The 21,693-nt window shown below is 39.2% G+C and overlaps 1 protein-coding gene and 1 long non-coding RNA gene across 10 annotated transcripts in view; one reads left to right on the plus strand and one right to left on the minus strand.

The window, feature by feature from the left end:
- CPEB3 (cytoplasmic polyadenylation element binding protein 3) overlaps positions 1–21,693 on the plus strand; it is a 172,564-nt gene that overhangs the window by 18,302 nt on the left and 132,569 nt on the right. For 3 of the 7 annotated variants that reach the window (XM_079137565.1, XM_079137569.1, XM_079137570.1), the window contains exons 1-3: positions 13,805–13,918; positions 16,290–16,403; positions 16,615–17,627. In XM_079137565.1, coding sequence (XP_078993691.1) covers positions 16,626–17,627 — 1,002 coding nt within the window. In that variant the 5' untranslated portion in view covers positions 13,805–13,918; positions 16,290–16,403; positions 16,615–16,625. Of the gene's footprint in view, positions 1–1,554; positions 1,986–13,792; positions 13,919–16,289; positions 16,404–16,595; positions 17,628–21,693 lie in introns of those variants that run through there. The other 4 variants (XM_079137568.1, XM_079137566.1, XM_079137567.1 and 1 more) reach the window with 4 other exon arrangements.
- LOC306659796 lies at positions 13,712–20,749 on the minus strand. 3 transcript variants are annotated; one of them, XR_013763436.1, is made up of 3 exons: positions 17,561–20,749; positions 15,710–15,805; positions 13,712–13,850 (listed from the first exon to the last, which is right to left on the minus strand). It is a non-coding gene; the product is annotated as an uncharacterized lncRNA (long non-coding RNA). The 3 variants fall into 3 exon arrangements; XR_013763437.1 differs by lacking the exon at positions 17,561–20,749 and adding an exon at positions 17,263–17,400; XR_013763438.1 differs by lacking the exon at positions 17,561–20,749 and adding an exon at positions 15,906–16,267.

Raw genomic sequence — 21,693 nt, forward strand, 5'->3', positions numbered from 1 at the left:
ACTTATTATCTACTACTTACAATTGTGTCAGCTAGGCAGTTATTTATCATTTCTCAGCCTGGGTTTCTTTTTTTTAATTATTCTAATTAGTTACACATGACAGCAGAATGTATTTCAACTAATTGTGCACAAATGGAGCACAACTTCTCAGTTCTCTGATTGTACACGATACAGTCACACTATTCGTGCAATCATACATGTGTATAGGGTAATAATATTTGTCTCATTCCACCATCTTTCCTAACTTCTACCCACTCCCCTCCTCTCAGTCCCTTCTGCCCAATCCAAAGTTCCTCCATTCTTCTCTTGCTCACCCCCTCCCCCAAATTATGGATCAGCATCCACATATCAGAGAAAACATTTGATCTGTTTTGGGGGATTGGCCTATTTCACTTCACATGATATTCTCCAGCTCTATTCATTTATCTGCAAATGCCATAATTTCATTCTTTTTTAAGGCTTAGTAATATTCCATTGTGTATAAATAACACATTTCTTTATCTGTTCTTCTATTGAATAAGCCTGCGTTTCTTTATCTGAAAAATGAGAATGATAGTTCTGTCTGTCAGTATTGGAGAATTCATGATAAGTCATGAAAAATTCTCATTTACAAACCTACATGGACAAAGTTATCAGAGAATACTAGTCAGTATAACAATCATCATTACCAGATGAAGAAGATATTCTCTCAGGGGACTGGGATTGTAGCTCTGGGGTAGAGTGCCTGCCTAGCACATGTGAGGCACTGGATTTGATCGTCAGCACCACATAAAAATAAATAAATAAAATATAGGTATCTACAACAAAAAATTTTAGAAAGATATTCTCTCAGTACACAACAATTTAGAGCAAATAAGCAACAAAAGGACTGGGGATGTGGTTCATTGACAGAGTGCTTACCTGGCATGCACAAGGCCCTGAGTTTGATCCCTAGTACTGTAAAACAACAACAACAGCAACAACAAATCTGCATCTTAGGGCAATTTAGTGATGCATCTATTTCCATAAGTAGGAAACAGCATAGGAAGAGGAAGGATAAGAAATATCTGGATAGCATGATCTTTATGCCTCTAAGAGAATGGGCTTAGGACAACTCATTTGACTCCTGATAAGTGGAGACAAGTGTAGAATTTTTAGACCCAGACCATCTGCATGTCAGATGGACTGATTTTGATTTTGTACATTGACTTTTACTACATTACAGTTTATTGAATATGTTTTCATATACATGAATATAATTTTGATTATTTAGATAGAGCCACTGTTATATATTGTCTCCATTTTATTCCAGACAAAACAAAAACTGATAAACTGAAAACAGAGGTTTTAGAGTCAGGTTTTTTTTTTTTATTTTTTATTTTTTTTGTGTGGTGCTGGGGTTTGAACCCAGGGCCTTGTGCTTGCGAGATGAGCATTCTACCTACTGAGCTATCTCCCCCGCCCTAGAGTCAGGTTTTAACTTAGAGAAAGTGTCAGGTTTTAACTTAGAGAAAGTTACTTTAGCCTCTGGGTCTTCATCTGTGAAATGGGACTAATGAAGGTATAGAACTCTTAGGGGTCATCACATGAACAAAGTATGTGTCATGGAAAGTAGTATCAGTTCAACATAATATTTGTAGTTGTTATCACTCAGCACCATACAGCTAATAAGTGGTAGAACTTATTAGAACTTATGCTATGGAAGGCACTACCACTGAGCTACACCTCTAGCCCTGGATGTACCACTTAGAAACTGTGTCTTATAACACTTCTGAGCCTGAGTGTCTACTGTCAGGGAGCCCAATAGTCATCCTCAGTGCTGTCACCTGTTCATATATTCTCTTTATAGAAATTTGGAAGAATTGCCTCTTTTTTTCAGGCAGATGCAGCTCTGTACTAAGGTCCATGAGCTTGGCGAGAAGAACTTTGGCTACATTTCAGTCTCTACTCTTCTTCTTGGCTACCCTTCTGGTGCTGGTGCATTATGTAATCTGTAAAAAGTAAAGGTGAGGGCCCTGTCTCTACTAGTAATCTATTCACTGTACAGGCTGTTAACATCAAATCAGATAATAAAAGTGAAGGAGTTTGGTAAAATCTAATTCCCTCTGTAAAGGTAAGGCACTGATATACAAACACTACTTGATTTCAGATACAAGAATCCAAGGGCTACCTGGGTAGACACACTGACCTTGCCCTTTTCCTTTTGTTCTGATGATGCCTATGACTCATTAGCCTATATAGAACCTATTAACTGCTGGTTGTTAGATTAGGCCTTCTGGCAAAGAAAGGTTTCCTTCTTTACTTCTGGCATATACTAGCCTTACTCTGTGGATCTACAGTGACTGAAATCAAATCTTTTGATGAGTCATCTTTTTTTTTTTTTTTTTTTTTTTTTTTTTTTTTTTGGTATTGGGGTTTAAACCCAGCGGTTTGTAATCACTGAGACACATACCCAACCATTTTTTATTTATTTATTTTTCTTAGGACCTTGCTAGCTAAGTTGCTGAGGCTGGTGAACTCATGATCCTCCTGCTTCAGCCTCCAAAGTGGCTGGTATTGTAGGCATCTGCCACTTGGTACCATGCCCAGCCTGATGAATCATCTTCTTGAAGACAGTCATGCTGTGGTGAGACTGGTTCTTGCCCACAGGTGGAATTTGGAATTCTTTGGTTAAAGCTTATCTTTGATTTTCAGGCAAAGGTCATTACATAAAAGCTTTGTGTCATGGGAGACAGAGAAGTTGCTGAGCCACAATTTGCCCTCTCCATACCTCCAAAGCCCAAGCTGTCTCCAGGGCTGTATGGATCAAGTAGGAGAAGAGGTCCAGCTTATATGTGTTAGTAATTGAAACAGCTTTAGAGTCAAACCTGAAATTAGGCCCTAGTTATGCTACTAGTTTTGTGACTGTGGGTGGGTAAATCACCTAAGTTTTCATTGTTATGTGCTATTAGGGACAAAAACAGTATTTACCACATAGGTTTATTGCATGGGTTAAGTGACTTACTATGTGGAAAGTTCCGAGGGTTATATCTGGCACACAGTGTATGTGCCATAAATGTTAACTGCTATCATTACTAAACCCTAGGTAAGATACTCTATCTAACCCTAAAGAAGAAAAGAAGTAAATTAGAATGCTTTCCCTCAAGGAGGTTATAGTTATACTTGGGGGTTGACATACAATAAAAGGTAAATAGATATACAAAATAATAAATAATGAGGTATAAATATATGATGTTGTTAGGAGCTAGAGTTTAAACTGGTCCAGGAAGAAAGAGATTAGGATAAATAGCATTTAGGAGGCACTTCATATGGGGTCTGTAACATCCCAAGGTTCAGGACCATAAGTAGACCACTTTTCTTAGAGAAATGGGGATAATGCTGTCTGGGGACACAGGTTGAGATTAAATGGAGGTGCCCTAAATACTGTAGTTAAGTGTTCGAATCTTGCCCCATAGGCAATGAGAGTGATAGGAGGAAACTTGTACATGGGAATGTTCATCAGACAGCAGGAGAGCTCATGAGGAAGTGTTCAAAATTACAGCTTAAACTTTGGGAATAGGGCTAAAATTGTGAAAGCTGATACCTCTAAGGCCAGCTTGTGGCTCCAGTTTTGTGAGGACAGCTTTTGAATAGCATTGTGTGTATTTGCTTCTATAAAGTATTGTGGAAGAACACATGATCTTTCAGAATATATATATTTTTAGGTAAAATAAAATATAAAATGACATCATATAGGGAGAAGAAATGACATATAAAGCTTGACTATATTTTCTAAAATCATTCTGCAGTTTTTGCAGAGTGTTCTTGTAACTGAATTAACATGATTACATTAAGAAAGTGAACAAGCTACATCTGAGTAAAAGGAGGTATGCTGTATTAAAAATTATCTGTAAAGGAATGGATATTATGGTGAAGGGGCTCAACTGTATTGAATAAAATCTAAAAATAGCATGAGGCAACATTAAGAACCAATCAAATATAAATTAATAGATGAGGAAAAGGAGAATGGGAGAGGGAAGGGAGGATGGGAGGGAAAAGGAGGAGGGAAAGGGGGATCATGAACTGAAATGGAATTCCATGTATGAGTTTGTTGGGATGAACCCAATTACTATGCATAATTATAAAGCTCTAAAGAAAAAAAAAACAAGTATAAGTTAGGGAAACAGGAAAGTAAGGAGTTATTTTAATTGCATAATTAGAATACTTCTTGAATTTCTATAATTCATCACTGTGTTGAAAATATTAAAGCAGGAAGATTATAAATTCAGAGCCAGTCTCAGCAACTTAGGGAGATCCCCCCCAAGCAACTCAGCAAGACCCTGTCTCAAAATAAAAAATAAGAAGGGCTGGGGATGTGGCTCAGTGGATAAGTGCCCCTGTGTTCAATTCTCAGTACCAAAAAAAAAAAAAAAAAAGCTCACAAAATAAAAATATTTTTGAAGTAGTATTTGCAATTTAAAAATAAATTTGGAAGTTATGTTAAGTATGAGTTTCATACCTCAGAAAACCTGAGGTATTTTACAACAGAATAAACCCTGTACTCAGTCTGTGTTGGTGCTGCCATGAGAAGTTCAGAAACATATTGATGTTCCTTAGAAGAAAGAAATTTGCCAGTTGTTGCCATTAAAGTTTCATGCTGGGGACCAAGATAATTAAAAAAAAAAAAAATAGCATGGGGCACTCTTATTTAAGAGTACAAATTTAGCTGGGCGTGGTGGCACATGCCTGTAATCCCAGCAGCTCAGGAGGCTGAGGCAGGAGGATTATGATGAGTTCAAAGCCAGCTTCAGCAAAAGTGAGGCGCTAAGCAACTCTGAGACCCCGTCTCTAAATAAAATACAAAATAGGGCTAGGGACATGCTCAGTGGTCATGTGCCCCTGAGTTCAAGCTTCGATACCACCCCCAAAAGTACAAATTTAGATGCTGGTGTAAGTTCACAAATTGTATGTATGCATGTTGTGGGGAGTTGATGCTGGGGATCAAACCCAGGGCTTTGTGCATATTAGTCAAGAATTTTACCACTGACCTATAGCCTCAGCCCTGTCACAATTTTTGACACACAAAATCTTTATATAAGCCAGGCATAGTGGTGCATGTCTGTAATCCCAGCAATCTGGGAGACTAAACCAGGAAGATCACAAGTTTGAGGCTAACCTCAGCAACTTAGCCAGGCCCAAAGCAACTTAGTGAGACCCTGTCTCTAAATAAAAAATAAAATGGGCTGAGGATGTGGCTCAGTGGTTAAGCATCCCTGGGTTCAATCCCCAGTACAAAACAACAACAACAACAGCAACAAAACCCTTTACATAAAAATATATAACATACTTAGCATTTTTGATATTCAAAATGATCACAGCCAAGGGCTAGGGGTGCAACTCAGTGGTAGAGCACTTGGCTAGCATAGGTGAAGCCCTGGGTTCAAGCCTCGACACCTCTAAAAATGAAAGAATAAAATAAAAATTTAAAAAGAAAGATGAACAAAAATATGTGAAACATCTAAACTCTGGGTTTTTATTTTCCTTTTTCTAGTACTGGGCATGAAACCCAGGGGTACTGTACTACTGAGAGACATTTTTTTTTTTTTTTTTTTTTCCAGACAGGGTCTCACTAAGTTGCTGAGGCTAGCCTCACTGGGATTATAGGCCTTGTCATCGTGCTGGGCATTTTTTTCTTTTTTCTTTTTCTGCAGTGTTGGGTATTGAACCCAGGGCCTCATGCATGTTAGGCAAGCACTCTATCAATGATCTATATCCCCTGGCCAATAAACTGTTATTCAGCATTTCCGTTTCAGAACCAGTGCCTAGTTTACAAGGTAACTTTCCAAATCCCAGAGCTCTTTTAGGAGAGGCAGACATGTAAACGAATAATTATATTTGAATATGAAGAATACTAGAGATATGTGTGTATTATAGAGGTCTGTAAAGGAAAAATGGGTAATTCTGCTCATATGGTCAGGGAAAAGTTGGAAAACAGACATTTATATTGGGTTCTAATGGGTGAATAGTAGTAGTTTTCACGAGATAGAAAGGTATTGGACTGGGGTTGTAGTTCAGTAATGGAGTGTTTGTCTAGCATGTGTGAGGCACTGGGTTTGATCCTCAGCACCACATAAAAATAAATAAGTAAAATAAAGGTATTGTGTCTATTGACAACGAAAAAAGATATTTAAAGAAAAGAGAGAGAGGGTTGGGGAGATAGCTCAGTCTGGTAGAGTGCTTGCAAGCACAAGGCCCTGGGTTCAATCCCCAGCACCGGAAAAAAAAAAAAAAAAAAGAGAGAGAGAGAGAGAGAGAGAGAGAGAAAGGTAGTTCAGGCAAAAGGAACTACATGTGCAGACGCATGATGATAGAACAGCATGGTTCTTCCAGAGACCTGTAGGAATTTGTTATGGCTAGGAAGAAGAGTAGGAGTAGAAGAATTAATTGTATTCTTTGAGAAAGAGAAAAGTCATTAAAAGCTCTAGGAAGAGCTTAACATGACAAATCTGGAAGGCACACTTGGAAGGGTACTAGATGAGAGATACTAAATTATCTCCATAGTTCAGGGGCAGTATTATACTGGCTGTGAATGAAAAGGAGGGTGTGCAGTATTAAAAAGTTAGTGACCAGTTAGACTCGTCTCGGGGTGCAGAAGGGAAAGGACAGAATCATGTCCAGATTCCTAACCTGAGTGACTAGTTTGATGGTGATTGCATTAAATAGGATAAATCAGCCAAAAACAATGGAACAAGCACATTTGTGGGAGAATTACTATAGGATCCCTAGATAGTGAAGTTGTTGGTTAAATAGTGGTTTTCAGTTTAGCAAAAAGATTTGACCTGGAAACAGACAGTGGTGTCCATGAATTGTCTAGGGAGAGAATATAGAATTAAGAGAACCTGGGGGAAGCTTTACAAAGAGGGCAGTAGTAGACTGTCCAGTTTTCTGATTTTTCATAGTGAACACATCTGTATAAGAGAATATAATTTAAGAAAGAGGGGGCTGGGGAGATAGCTCAGTTGGTAGAATACCATGCAAGCACAAGGCCCTGGGTTCGATCCCCAGCACCCCCCAAAAAAAGAAAGAGTATTGCTAGAGTCCCATTTATATGCCCCTTTTATCTCATACTAATCACCATTTCCCTGGAATAACCATTTTGATTTTATTTTCCTTTCTTTGATGATGAGTCAGGTAGAACACATTTTTCATATGCTTTTTTGTCATTTAAGTATCTTTTGTTGAAGCCTCTCACTAATTTTTCTTCGGGATGTCTATTTGTTTTTTGTTTGTTGTTTTTATTTTGGTGGTACTAGGAATTGAACCCAGGGTACTCTACCACTAAGCTATAGCCTCAACCCTCTTTACTTTTTATTTCAAGTCAGAATCTTACTAAATTGCCCAGACTGACCTTGAATTTGCAATCCTCCTGCCTCAGTCTCCTGAGTTGCTGGGATTACAGGTGTATGCTACTGCATTGGCTGCGCTGTCTGCTCTTCTTGTTTATTTTGTTTTGTGGTGCTAGGAATTGAACCCAGGCCTCTCATAGGCTAGTTAAGTGCTTTATAGCTGAGCTACATCCCTGGCCTCCGGAGTATCTGCTCTTTATTTATTACTTTGTAAGAATTCGTTATATTTTAGTTACAGGTCTGATTGAAAAAATACAGACACATATATTTCATATATTTTCTTCTATTTCTGTGAGTTTTTACTCTAAACTTTTTTTTTTTTTTCTTTTTTGATACTGAGCATTGATCCCAGGGGCACTTTGCCACTGAGCTACATCCCAACCCTTTAAATTTTTATATTTTTTTCTTTTGAGACAGGATCTTGCTAAGTTGCTGAGGCTGGCCTTGAACTTCCAATTCTTCTGTCTTAGCCTCCCACGTCTCAGGGATTATAAGCATGCACTGATTCACTTTAATTATGTTGTTTGGTAGATATTCTTAATTAGTCCAGTTTATTAAAGTTTTCATTTATGGCTATTGCTTCTGTAACCAATTTAAGAAATTGTTGGGGCTGGGGATTTAGTGTACTTAGTGTGTGTACTTACCTTACGTGAGGCACTGTGTTCAATCCCTAGCATAAAAAAGTAAATAAAACAAAATAACCAAAACTTAAAAGGAAGAAAAACTGTTGCTTGTACTAATGTTATAAAGATAAGTTCCTGTTATCTTTTAAAGATTTTATGTTTACCTTTTACATTTAGATTTATAATCCATCTGGAATTGTTTTTCATGTATTATAATATAAATGTAAAGTTTTCTTTTTTCCATATGACTATTAAGTTGACTCTAATACCCTTACATCCCTTATTGAAAAGATCATCCTTTCATTACCACAGTGTTACTGCTTTCATAATTTTATTGACTATACATATGTAGTTCTGTTTATGGACTTTTAATTTTGTTTCATTTGTCTAGTTGCTTATCCTTATATGAATAACCATACAGTCTAATTACTATTGCTTTCTAATAGATCTTGATATCTGGTGATATAAGTATTTTAGGTATTTTGTTGTTGTTGTTTGTTTGCCACCTAAATTCTGTGGCATTCTTTTTTTTTTCTTCTTAACTACCTACCCACATCCCCAGCCCTTTTTATTTTTTATGAACTTGTGATCCTCCTACCTCAGCCTCCTGAACTGCTGATTACAGGCGCATGCCACCACACCTGGCTTCCTTGGCATTCTTGGCCATTTGGATACAAATATAAATTTAATTCAAATATTTACTAAATATACATTTATTATGTGCTAGGCATAAGGATAGGTATTGAGAAAATAGCCATCAATGTAAGCCAAACATGGCTTATAATCATACCTTTAATCATAGTGACTAGGGAGGCTGAGGCAGGAGTGTTGCAAGTATGAGACCAGCCTCAGCAGCTTAGTGACATCTCATCTCAAAAATAAAAAGAGGCCCTGGGGAGATAGCTCAGTCGGTAGAGTGCTTGCCTTGCAAGCATAAGGCCCTGGGTTCGATCCCCAGTCCCCCCCCCCCCAAAAAAAATAAATAAAAAAATAAAAAGAGGCTGGATGTGGTGGCACATGCCTGTAATCCCAGCAACATGGGGGGCTGAAGTAGGAAAATTACAAGTTTGAGGCCAGCCTCAGTAACTTAGTGAGACCCTAAGTAACTTAGTGAGACCATCTCAAAATAAAAAATAAAAAGGGCTGGGGATATAGCTGAGAAGTAAAGCAACCCTGGGTTAGATCCCCAATACCAAAAAAAAAATAAATAAATAAAATAAATAAATAAATAAATAAAAAGGGCTGGGGATGTAGCTTAGTGGTAGAGGGCCTCTGAGTTCTATACCCAGTACCTCCCTTCCCCCAACCTCCTGGAAAAAAAGTCTTGATCCTTTCTTACATTTGGAAAAACCAGTCACATAGGGTGAGATGAGAGAAGAGGGTCAAGAATGGACTCCCAAGGAACTCAATATTTAAAGTCAGTTAGCAAATCTTGGTGCAGTGGCCCATGCCTGTAATCATAGTTACATGGGGAAGCTGGGGCAGGAGGATCACAAGGAGGCCAGCCTGAGGAATTTATCAAGACCCTGTCTCAAAAAATAAAAAAAGGCTGGGGATGTGGCTCAGTGGTAGAGTACCCCTGGGTTCAATCCCCAGTACTACAAAATAAATAGATTTAAAAACAAAATAGCTGGATGTGGTGCCTGTAATCCCAGTTATTGGGGAGGCTGGGGCAGGAGAATCACAAGTTCTGGGCCAGACTTACCAACTTAGTGAGACCCTGTTTCAAAACAACAATAACAAAGGACTGGAGGTGTAGTTCAGTGGTAAAAGGCCATGGATTCAATGCTCAGTGCCATGATGGTAATGATGATGATAAAGTCAGTTAGCTAAGAAGATAGAGGTGAGCCCCTGCACAATTCCAAGTGTAAGAAAACCAAGAAAGGACAACATGAAGGCGGCAAAGGGAAAAAGGTGTATTTAGAGTGTGGTCAGTTATATCAATGTTTCTATAAGGTCAAGAAAGATAGACAAAACATCCATTGGACTTAGCTCAGAGTGCCACCTTGGAGAAGCAATTTCTGAAGGGGTGTGTGGTGTGTGTCTTTATTAGGTTGTAAACTCTTGGGTTGGAACAAAGTTCCCCATCCAATTAGTTTGATTAATGTTATTGCATGATGATAAGATGATCTGCATACTGCTGAATATCATAAAGGCCCAAATGTATTTCTCTTTTAATACCGCTCCTCTTCATATCCATTCTTACAGCTGATGGAAGAACAATTGTTCTTCTAAGTGAAGTATAATTTAATACTAAAACCTTGGTTGTTTTAGATAATAGTTATCCTTTATCTACTTATGCATTTATTCAGCAAGCATATATGATGGCACACACCTGTATTCACAATGATTTGGGAGGATTGCTAGAGTTCAGGAGTTAGAGGTCAGCTTGGGGAACATAATGAGTCCTTGCCTCAACAAAACAAAACAAAACAAAACAAAAAAACCCACAAAGAACCATATATGGAGCAACCACCAACTACCAACTACCTAGACTTATACGAACTCTGCTAGGGGTATAAGTAGGGAAAGAAAAAGGAAGGAAGGAAACCCAGAAAGATGTATTTAGCCCATGTATATCTTAGTTAACTCTGCAAACTATTTTTACAAACTTTAATCACTACTCAAAAGGGGTTCATAATTAAGCTCTATGACCTAAAACAATTTCAGAAAGTGGGCAGGCATGGTGACACATTCCTGTAATTCTAACAACTTGGGAGATTGAGGCAGGAGGGTTAACAAGTTTGAGGCTAACCTTGACAATTTAGTGAAACTCTGTCTCAAAATAAAATAAAAATGGCTTGGCATGTAGCTCAGTGGTAGAACACTATTGGGTTCAGTCCCCAGTACCACACACATACACAAACAAAATTTATTTTTCTTAAAGTGCCTCCTTTTTGGTTAGATGAAAATCAGGATTTCAGTAGAGAAGGGCGCTTTGTCTTTGTTGAAGGTTCTCTATAACTTGTTTTCTTGGTTTGTATTTATACCTTTATATATATGTTTGAGTTATCTTCCTTTATTTTAATTTTAAGCTTGAGTGCTTATTTTAGGAAAGGAAGAGCAGAGATTAGTTCATTTTCAAATACAATAAAAACTTCATTAAGTATGGGCAATGCTAATTATTTATCATTATCAAGGATCAGGACCAAAGTTTATCTTTCTCCATTGGGTGCATTATTAGTAGACCAGCACTTTGGGTTCAGGTGGATTAATAAAGGTTCAAGTAAACCATTTCAAGCACATCTGAATAACTTAAAAACTTCTACTTTACTGATACAGTATTGACATATTAATTTTGAATAATTTTAAAAATGTTTCTTAAAGTTAGAATTTTATGAGGATGCTTTTTTTTCCCTTTATGTTGAGTACCTGCAAATGTAGTAGAAGTTTGATAGGTTAGCAAAGTCTTCAGAAATAAGTTTAACCTTGAGTCGATTCTCGCAGATTCTGGAGTATAAGGTGAGTACTAGGCCTTGGCAGAAGGGAGGCTCCCACTCCCCACACGGGGAACTGAACCCAGGACATTGTGCTACCACTGAGCTATACCCCCAGCCCTTTTATTTTTTAAGCTTTTAGATTGGGTCTTGCTAAATTACTAAGGCTTGTGATCCTTCTCCCTCAGTCTCTGGGGTCACTGGGATTCAGGGTGTCACCTCTGTTCCCTGCTACAAGTGAGGCAGGCTGGATGTCTTTCTTCGTTTCCTTTCTCTTTTTTCTGTTTCTACTTTCTTTCGAATGGGGTAGGGTAGGGTGTAGGAGGGTGAGGGGTGGGGGGCTATTGAACCCAGGGGCACTCTACCACTGAGCTACAGCCCAGCCCTTTTTGTTTTTTATTTTGAGACAGGGTCTTGCTAAGTTGTTGGGGAGTCTCACTAAGTTGCTGAGACTGACCTGGAACTTATGAGTCTCCTGTCTCAGCCTTCCCAGTCTTTGAGATTACAGGCATGTGCAGCCTGTGTTTATAAGTGACGCTTTCTTTAGGAGGACAGAGGAATAAAAGAAAGAAAAAATGGAAATATGAGCTTATAAGTTAAGGTCCCAGCAGTAATAAGTGAGCCATTTAGTTGTTTTACATAGAGCTTTTGGCAGATTCATTCAGAATGATTCTTCTTTGATTTGTTTTTTTTTCCATAGAAATCACTAGAGTAATCCTAGCAGCTTAGGAGGCTGAGACAGGAGGATCACAAATTTGAGGACACCCTCAGCAATTTAGCAATGCCCTAAGTGACTTAGTGAAACCCCATGTCAAAATAATAAATAAAAGACTGGGGGGAAAAATCAAAACACCAAGACCCTGAGTACAGATGCCAAGGTGACCCAAGCACAGGAAGCAGCTGGGACTAGTGGCAGGGTTTAGGGGAGGAGTGAAACAGTTACATGCCAAGGTCTTCATCTCATTTAATCTCTTCAAACAATACTTGAAAGTAATATTTTGCCATTTTACAGATGAATAAACTGAGGCGTGCATAGCTGAAGAGGTGATTAGGTGATTTACTGAAGGTCACACAGCTGGGAAGCAAAAAACTGGAATTTAAAAAAAAGAACTTGGGATATAGCTCAGTGGTTAAGCACCTATGGGTTCTGTTCCCAGTACCCAAACGGGAAAAAAACAGACTACTAAAAAAATATTACAGACTTCTAAAAAAATATTAGAAACAGACTACTAAACACGGCAAATTAGTGTTCTCTGGCAGTACTTTGGTTCTAATTGGTGAAGAAGGAAAATAGAAAATTAAGACAGTTTAAAATGATGTTTAACCTTTTTAGCTCCAAGTTCAATCAGCATAGTCATCAGCTGACATTTACCCTGAACCCCTTGGGTGAATGGCACTAAACCAGCTTCCACAAGAAATATTATCTTCTGCCTACGTGAGCAAATCAGCTCTTGAACTATTGGTCTTAAAAGCTATAGATAATAACAGTTGATGCTAATATGTTGTGAGATTTCAGCCTTAGAATCATGAGGTTAAAGTAGGAAAAAAAAACACCAAAAAAAATATTTAACAGAAATTACTTACTTTTTTTGTATTGAATAAAGAAGCCACTATCCTATGCTGTGAAATACTAAACATGTCAAGTTATTTATTAATATTTCAACCAATATTATTTTAGTATGAAAATACTGAATTTTATTTGATTAATCATTGTATGAATAATGCTAAGTAAGCTTTCATTTTGACAAGTAAAAATAAGGAGATGAGTTGATTTAGAGCATATTATGTAAAAATCTTAAAATAGGTGATTGGTGCCTCCCTTGAAAATTCAAATACAAAGAAACGTTGGTGGATATCAAAAATTTGTGATGAAAATCTTTTTTTACCTGACCTCTGAGGTTAATAACACATTTTGTATTAAGGTACTTTTCATTCTATATTAAAAGTGTTTCCTTTAAGTATGATTAGATTTTGAGTGTTCATCATTCCCCAGTCATCCCCCCACCCTTGTTTATTCCTGCTTACCCCAGTCTCTTTTACTCTGGTAGGGTGCCTATTGCTGGCTACCCAGTCATTAGTATTCTAATACCATTTAAGGTAGCTCTGCTGGGTATATTTATTTTGAGTCCTACAATTCAGTTTCTCTTTTAACCTGACTTCCTAAATCAAGTTGATAAACCAGTTTATCTTTCTGCCTTTCATTTCAACAATTCATGATTTAGATTGGTTAGGAGGATATAATGTAATCCGGGAACAACCTCTTCCCCTTGGAATCTCTTCGAGGCTTCCTCCTTTCCTGGTTGAACGTGCTGAAGTCAGGCAGAGTACCTTGTGAAGGACTTCAGCCCCCACAGTTCCCTGTGTGCGCATGCCCTCTCTCCTTACAGTTGTCAAAGTGCTTTTGCCAGAGCGGTCACATAATCAACCTGAAAGAAGAAAATAAATACTGTATACTTTAAAATTTTATCGATTCTTAAAAACTGGACACTCAAAGGTAACTGCTACTAGGAATTTGTTACTTGAAATTGGGTTAATGCATGTAAAAGCCGATCTATTGTGTGTGTGGTGGGGGAGGGGAAGGAGGTATCTATTTCTCAGACTTTGCTGTAAATAAGCAAAATAAACCCCAAATCAAACAAACTCTACAGGCTGTTATTAAGAGAGATTTCATGTCAACTTCGTAAATTTTATCTTAATCTACTGCTTACCTTTTGTTTAAAGGGTCTTATTTATTAAAGGTGGGTCTTGACCTTGACAGTGAATTTATGCAGAAAGTGAATTTTTTATCTTTAAGGAGTATTGAGAAATGTGTTCCTGGTATAGCATTTAAAAAATTCAGTGAATATATTAATCTTAATTATGGCCTTTATAAAACATTTTGAGTCCAGCTTACTTTTTTTGGCTTTTTTGCAATAGTACAGCATTAATTTTTCCACGGATAGCATGTAGTTTAAACTGAAGGTATTAAGAAAAAGCATTGGATCCAAAAATGCTGGATGATATTAAAACTATAATCAAATGTATATTTCAGCCATGATGATATAGCTATTATAAAGGCAATTCTAGCTCACTGGAAGCAGCTCAAAAACCAGAATTATAATGGTTTACTGCAGCATTGTTTAAACCAAGTATGAAAATGTCTTTCTGTGACCATCTTCTTTGGCACTGATAGAACTTTGTGCTGTCTGAATCCAAGGTTCACTTGCTTCTTTGTGTTTTATTTTACAATTCTGATCCAAACTATTGTTTTAGACTAAGGGAAGTGAGGAACATAAAAGCAATTTTAAGTAGGTTTTTTTGGTAATATCTGGCAATCTGTGATGTATGGTATATTGGATGGGGTTTCTTTCTAGGGGAAAGGGAGAGAGGGGTTTGAGGAGTAGAAAGGAGAATCAGGTGGCTGTGAAGCATTTGCTTGAGCCCACTTTTTTGTGTATGAAACTTTAACATGAAATATCAATTAAGCATTTTAATAAGTCTTTAATAAAATAGAATTACTTTTAATCCCATAGTCGAACATCTTTTACCTAATAGCTAAGAGCAATAATATCTCCATTTTATAGTAGTTATTATCATTAGAATGTCCAAAGGCAGCTTCTGTGTATATCAAAATGCCCTTTCACAAATACCCTAAGATGTTCTTCAGTACATGTTAATTAAGTAACTATTAAATATATTAATAACTTCATTGCAATTGTACTGAATCATCATCTAAAAATAATGATATGTTTTGGTCATATGCTCCCTTAACATTCCAAAATATTTGTTTGCACAGTCTCATTCCTGTAATATTTGTATATTTAAAGTAATTAACATGCAAGGAACAAGCTAACTCAATGGTAACTACATGTATGGAAATCTCTTGGTTTTGAGTGATTACTATTTTCATCCTTGAATAAGAAAACAGGCTGTATGACAGAGGTGAATATAGTTCTATGCGAAATGGAAAATACCATACACTCCTTATATGGCTAAATGAAGCAGCGGTGGCAATGCACTATAATTACAATGTATGAGAATTTGGGACTTTGTGCTCCTCTATTTTTAACACTTTTGCTAGCATATGGTAATTCAGGGTCATCAAACTATAGTCTTCCACTGCTAATACTAGAGATAAGAAAATGGATTCTAAATTTGCCAGTCTTGTGACCAAGGAGGCAGCAGGATTCAAAAATGAAAATCTAGCAACCCAGAATTATCTTGACTGTCTACTTAAATCTCAGACGGATTTTTAAAGCCCCGCCCCATCCATCTCAGCCTCCCCCTCCCCCCCCCCGCCTCTGACCTCAAATCCAACTAGAAGCATTTCTCCACTCTGCAGAGAAATTCTCATGCTCCTGTTGAGACCTGAAGCATTGAGAAGCCAAGAAATCCTCTTGTGCTGCAGAATTGGAGAGAAGAAAATTGGAGATTAAGTAGAAAAACCATAATCCTTAGAGTAACAAGAAGCAAGCACTTCCAAACGTTTCAGTAGGTTTCACCTTTTAAAAACCGGTGATATTATGTATATAATTAAAAAAAAATGTCTCCCAACAAAATGGAGTAGCTACCGCTACTGCGAGGCCAGAGAATGATTGTGCAGCTGAGTCCTCCTAACAAATGCCAAGGATTTCCTCCCTCGTGGTGGTTCGCTGTAGCTAAATGAAACAATTATCGAGGCAAGAAGGCAGTTTGCTAATCAAGAGGTTTAAGACGGCTGTTTTCTTTAAGGTGCTGGAGTTGGGGAAGGGGAAAGAAAGGGTCGTGTGTGTGGTGTCTTTTTAACCTTGCTGAAGGACGCAGCAGTATTTATTGACGTATGCAAATAACTGGGGGAGGGTGGTGCTTGGGAAAAAACAGGAACCAGAATCAGTTTCTCATTGCAGGGTGAACGCTCTGAGTTCCGGTGAAGGGAAAAGAGACGTGGCGAAATTGCTGTCTTTCTGTCTTATAAGCACATCTCTCACTAATACAGAAAAGGAACCAAGACATCAGAAAGGGTGAAGACGCTCTCACAGTATTTTTAGAGACCTTGCTTGTGTTCCCCTTCCCCAGCCCGACCTGTTCTTTTAAATGGGAGATTATGGATTTGCTTTGCAATTGGCTAGTAGCGGTGGCACTGGATTTTCGCAAGTAAAACACCGCCCGCTTTAGCGAGGGGCATTAATGATCACTTGGACAATAACGCATCTCTCTTTTTTCCCGTTTCAGCTGCGCAAACCATGCAGGATGATTTACTGATGGACAAAAGCAAAACCCAGCCCCAGCCCCAGCAGCAGCGGCAGCAGCAGCAGCAGCCCCAGCCCGAGCCCAGCGTAGCCGAAGCCCCGTCCACGCCCCTCTCCTCAGAGACCCCCAAACCGGAGGACAGTAGCGCAGTGCCGGCCCTTAGCCCCGCCGCGGCCCCGCCGGCCCCCAACGGCCCGGACAAGATGCAGATGGAATCGCCGCTCCTGCCGGGCTTGAGTTTCCATCAGCCCCCGCAGCAGCCGCCGCCGCCGCCACAGGAGCCCACCGCGCCGGGCACGTCGCTGTCGCCGTCCTTCGGCAGCACCTGGTCCACCGGCACCACGAACGCGGTGGAGGACAGCTTCTTCCAGGGGATCACCCCAGTCAACGGGACCATGCTCTTCCAGAACTTCCCGCACCATGTTAACCCAGTCTTCGGAGGCACTTTTTCCCCGCAGATCGGCCTGGCGCAGACCCAGCACCACCAGCAGCCGCCGCCGCCAGCGCCGCAGCCAGCGCAGCCGGCGCAGCCCCCCCAGGCTCAGCCCCCGCAGCAGCGCCGGTCCCCAGCCAGCCCTAGCCAAGCGCCCTACGCGCAGAGAAGCGCCGCCGCGGCGTACGGCCACCAACCCATCATGACCAGCAAGCCGTCCTCGTCTTCTGCCGCTGCGGCTGCCGCTGCCGCAGCCGCGGCCTCATCGGCCTCATCCAGCTGGAACACGCACCAAAGCGTGAACGCCGCCTGGAGCGCACCGTCCAACCCGTGGGGTGGCCTGCAGGCGGGCCGGGACCCTCGTCGTGCGGTTGGCGTAGGCGTGGGCGTGGGCGTAGGGGTACCCTCCCCACTTAACCCCATCTCGCCGCTCAAAAAACCCTTCTCCAGCAATGTGATCGCGCCTCCCAAGTTTCCTCGTGCGGCTCCTCTCACCTCCAAATCCTGGATGGAGGATAACGCTTTCCGGACCGATAATGGTAACAATCTGTTACCATTTCAGGTAATGTTTGGGTGCACCTGCACTTGCTTTAACCCTACCCTGCTTCTTCCTTCTTGTCTGCCTTTTAGTCGTTCCACCCGTTTTTATTTAAAAAGGGTATCAATGTCCAGCTTCCCTCAAAGCCTCCAGTTGACTGGGGCCGTTCCACTCTCCGGGGGCGGAGATGGGGAGGATGAGGTTGAGGCAACATTGTGTCTGCTCCGGGAATTGTATATGTTCCTGTTGGAGTAGAAAAGGGCCTTTTTTCTTTTAGTTTATTTTCTCTTTCACTGTGATTGTGCTTCTCATTATGACCTTCTTTGACAAATAAAGCTGCAAGTGTATGGCAAGGTGCCGGCATAGTCCCAGAATGAGTAGGCTGAGATTCCTATCATTTTAAGTGGCTACACATTTCAGGTTATGCAATCTAGGCTTAGAGTGCTGCCTGAAAGCCATCCACACCCAAACCACTGTGGCCTTACTCTTAAAGAGGTTAACAACTCTTTAGTGGTGCTATTTCAAATAGTTGCTTATGCTCAATTAAACTAATGTGAACACATGTGTTTATGTCTCACTATGGTGCTGGAATCATTAATAACAATCGGCATATTGCCCCTGCCGGGAAAATTATGAGTGTGAGATTCCAATAAACACCCAGAACTGTATGGGACCGAGGTAGAAGAGTGTAAATTCTAGGGACAAACATTCCCATGTTACCTGGAAGGATTTAGAAATTGGGTTTATTTTTTTTTTCCTTTGCAGAGGAGACAATAGGACACGACCTTCAGAGCCATATTGCAATGGAGTCTATTTGCTAGCTAGCACTGAAATATTTAAAGCTGCAGTGTCCTTCACCAGTTGGGTTATTTAAGAAGACAATGCAGATCAATTACACCATTTGAAACGGCAAAATGAAAGTCTTGCAATTTTAATGAAAAACGAGTCTTGTATCTTGATATTAAATGCCAGTGAAAAATCTAGGAAGTGCCCCAGACACAAAGGTTGAATGGAGAGTGTCTTTATTTCTGTTCTTGCTTCTGATCCAGTTCACAGCCACAGCAGTTGGCCGTGTCCTGGACATCTTGGATCAGAAAGGGATGGTGAGGATGTGTGTTCACTGGGGGCTTTTGCTTTCAGACACTTACCCCTCACTTATGAATTGTCTTGTCTGTAGGCTTTTAGGCCCAGTTTAAAAAGAAAGGGAAAGAAAGGGAACAAGGGAGGGGATCAGAGTGGAACAATTTCAGTGGTCACAGAAATGAAATAGAAATCCTTTGACCTATGCTGAAAGGTGACAGATCTGACAATTTGACAGAAATAAGGTGTTAGGTACTCTTCATTTCATTGCTCTTTACATTTCAGATGTTTAGGGTGGGTCCCGTTCATGAAGGAGGAGGTAGGATTGTTGAGAACATCCCCCTCTAGGCTAGAGCAAGGATTTTTGTTCTTGGAAGTTCAAGGAAGTCCATGAAACCTCTATATTGTGTATAAGAGAGTTTCTGATCAAAGAAGATCTTATCAGATTTTCATAGGGATCTTTCAGGAGTGGGGATTTTTAATATTAAGGTATATATTTCCCCCTTATTCTGAAGCTGTTTTAATTAAATGAAGAGACTCACTGCAAGATGGGGTTAGTTTGTTAAACAGAAAAGGAGGAATCTGCTTTCTGAAATTTATGTTTTCTTTTGGGGGGAGTAGGGCAGGGGAGGCCGTATTTGGTAGGCGGTGCCAACTGATTTTTAACAGCTGCTCTTTTTATTCTGATGCTCTCTACCCAAGTTCAGTCTTAGAAGATTACCTAAATTTTTATAGGGAAGTTTAGGTTTGATAACTGATAGTTTAGAAAGATCTAGTTATCTGGGAGTTGCATCTGAACACAACCAGTTTCTTTTCTTCCTTTTTTTTTTTTTTTTTGGTTGGTGTTTAAGATGGAATCTTGTTATGTTACCCAAGCTGATCTTGAGTGCCAGGACTCACATAGTCTTCCTGTCTTAGCCTTCCCAGTAACTGGGACGCTGTGCCTGGCTACTGAATATAACCAGTTTTGTATTATCTCCTGAAAAGGGAATCGGGAAGAAATTAAATCCATAAAATATCACTAAACCTGATCTTGACTAGTAGTGTGGGGATTTCCAATTGTTTCTCAGCAAACCATTTACCAGTGATGCTAGGAAGAGCCAAGTGCACTGGAATGAGTTTTCTCTCCTCTCTTCATCTCGGGTGTTGCTATCGAGTAGGCACAAATGGTCAAAAGATTGTAAGAGATTTGATTGAAAACTGAGCAGTATTTATTTGGTCTCAGGAAGAATTATATGCACTGTATGTCACATTTTGGTTTCTTCAAATGGAACTTTTTAAGGTTTTGAAACAATATTAGAACCAAAGTATCTGGGCGGGGTGACACATGACTATATCCCAGCTACTAGGAAGGCTAAGACAGGAAGGTGACTTGAGCCTAGGAGCTCTGGGCCAACCTGGGCAGCATAGAAAGACCCTCTCTCTTAAAATAAATAAATAAAGGGCTGGGGGTATAGCTCAGTGATGGAGTGCTTGCCTAGCATATGCAAGTCCTTGGGTTGAATCTTCAGCACCATACAAAAACAATAACAGTGAAATAAAAAGAAGCAGAGGAATAACTTCATTGCAAGTTGGTTGCCTCAATAACTATAACCAAGTATGTTTAAAAAATAAAATACCTTGGATCTTATTGCAGAATTTAATGTTTGTACTTTATTTAAATAATTTTTCTAGGGCTGGAGTATAGCTCAGTAGTAGAGTTTAGCATGCAAAAGCCTCTAGATTAAATTCCAGCACATAGACCCAACATGATTTGTCTAAAATAGGGATACATATCTTAAATATTTCTGATGATTTTTTTTTTTGTACTAGGGATTGAACCCAGAGGCACATAAACACTGAACCACATCCCCAGTCGTTTTATTTTTTATTTTTAGATGGGGTCTTGATAAGTTGCTTAGGGCCTTGCTAAATTGCTGGGGCTGTCTTTGAACTTGTGATCCTCCTGCCTCAGCCTCCCGATTGCTGGGACTACAAGTATGTGCCACCACACCTGATGACTTTTTAAAAATTCATTTATTTTGGAAAATATGGTTTTTTTCTTTGAAGAGTTTATTTCATAGTATACCAACTTTATATATATATATGTGTGTGTGTGTGTGTGTGTGTGTGTATATGTATATGTGTGTGTGTACATATACATAAAACTCAAATCTTTCGTGTTGGTAGAAAATAGCAAAGTAAAAATGAAGAGGCTGAGGCAGGAGGATCACAAGTTCAAAGACAGCCCCAGCAATTTAGCAAGGCCCTAAGCAACTTATCAAGACCCCATCTAAAAATAAAAAATAAAATAAATAAATAAATAAAAATTTAAAAATTATATATACAAAATTATAATAATTTTTAAATTTTTATTTATTTGTTTGGTACTGGGAATAGAACCCAGGGGTGCTTTACCACTGAGCTACATCCCCAGCTGTTTTATTTTTTATTTTGAGACAGAGCCTTGCTAAGTTGCTAAGGCTGTCATCAAACTTGTTGACCCTCTTGCCTCAGCCTCCTAAGTCCCTGGGGTTACAGGTATATGTCACTACACCTGATTCAACTTTTTTTCTTATTTAACATACTAAAAAAGGTTTTCAACAGTGATCTAATCTGAAGAATCTTAATATATTTTTTAAGTTGATGCCTTACTCCAGTGCTTCTTCATTTTTACTTTGCTATTTTCTACCAACACGAAAGATTTGAGTTTTATGTAAGTGGTTTATATGGTATTTTACTTCCTTCTTATAATGAAGTGGATTGGTTCCCCAGGTTGGAATAACTACTTCCTTATGAATTACTTATATCTAAAAACCACTTCATATTTATTAAATAAGGAAACTGAGGTTCTGAGAGGTAGAGTGACTTGACTCAGGTCCTGGAAGTCTGACTTAACTTTGTTGTTCCATGTCTTTAACTTCCCTGTAGTACCAGGATTGTCAAGTAAAATTTTTACTTTTCAAGTCAGGTTATCTTTGGACTCCGTTCAAAGGAATTTAGTGATAGAACTATATAGGGAGATTATCTA

Source organism: Sciurus vulgaris (genome assembly GCF_902686455.1).
Source record: "Sciurus vulgaris genome assembly, chromosome: 4".
NCBI lineage: Eukaryota > Metazoa > Chordata > Mammalia > Rodentia > Sciuridae > Sciurus > Sciurus vulgaris.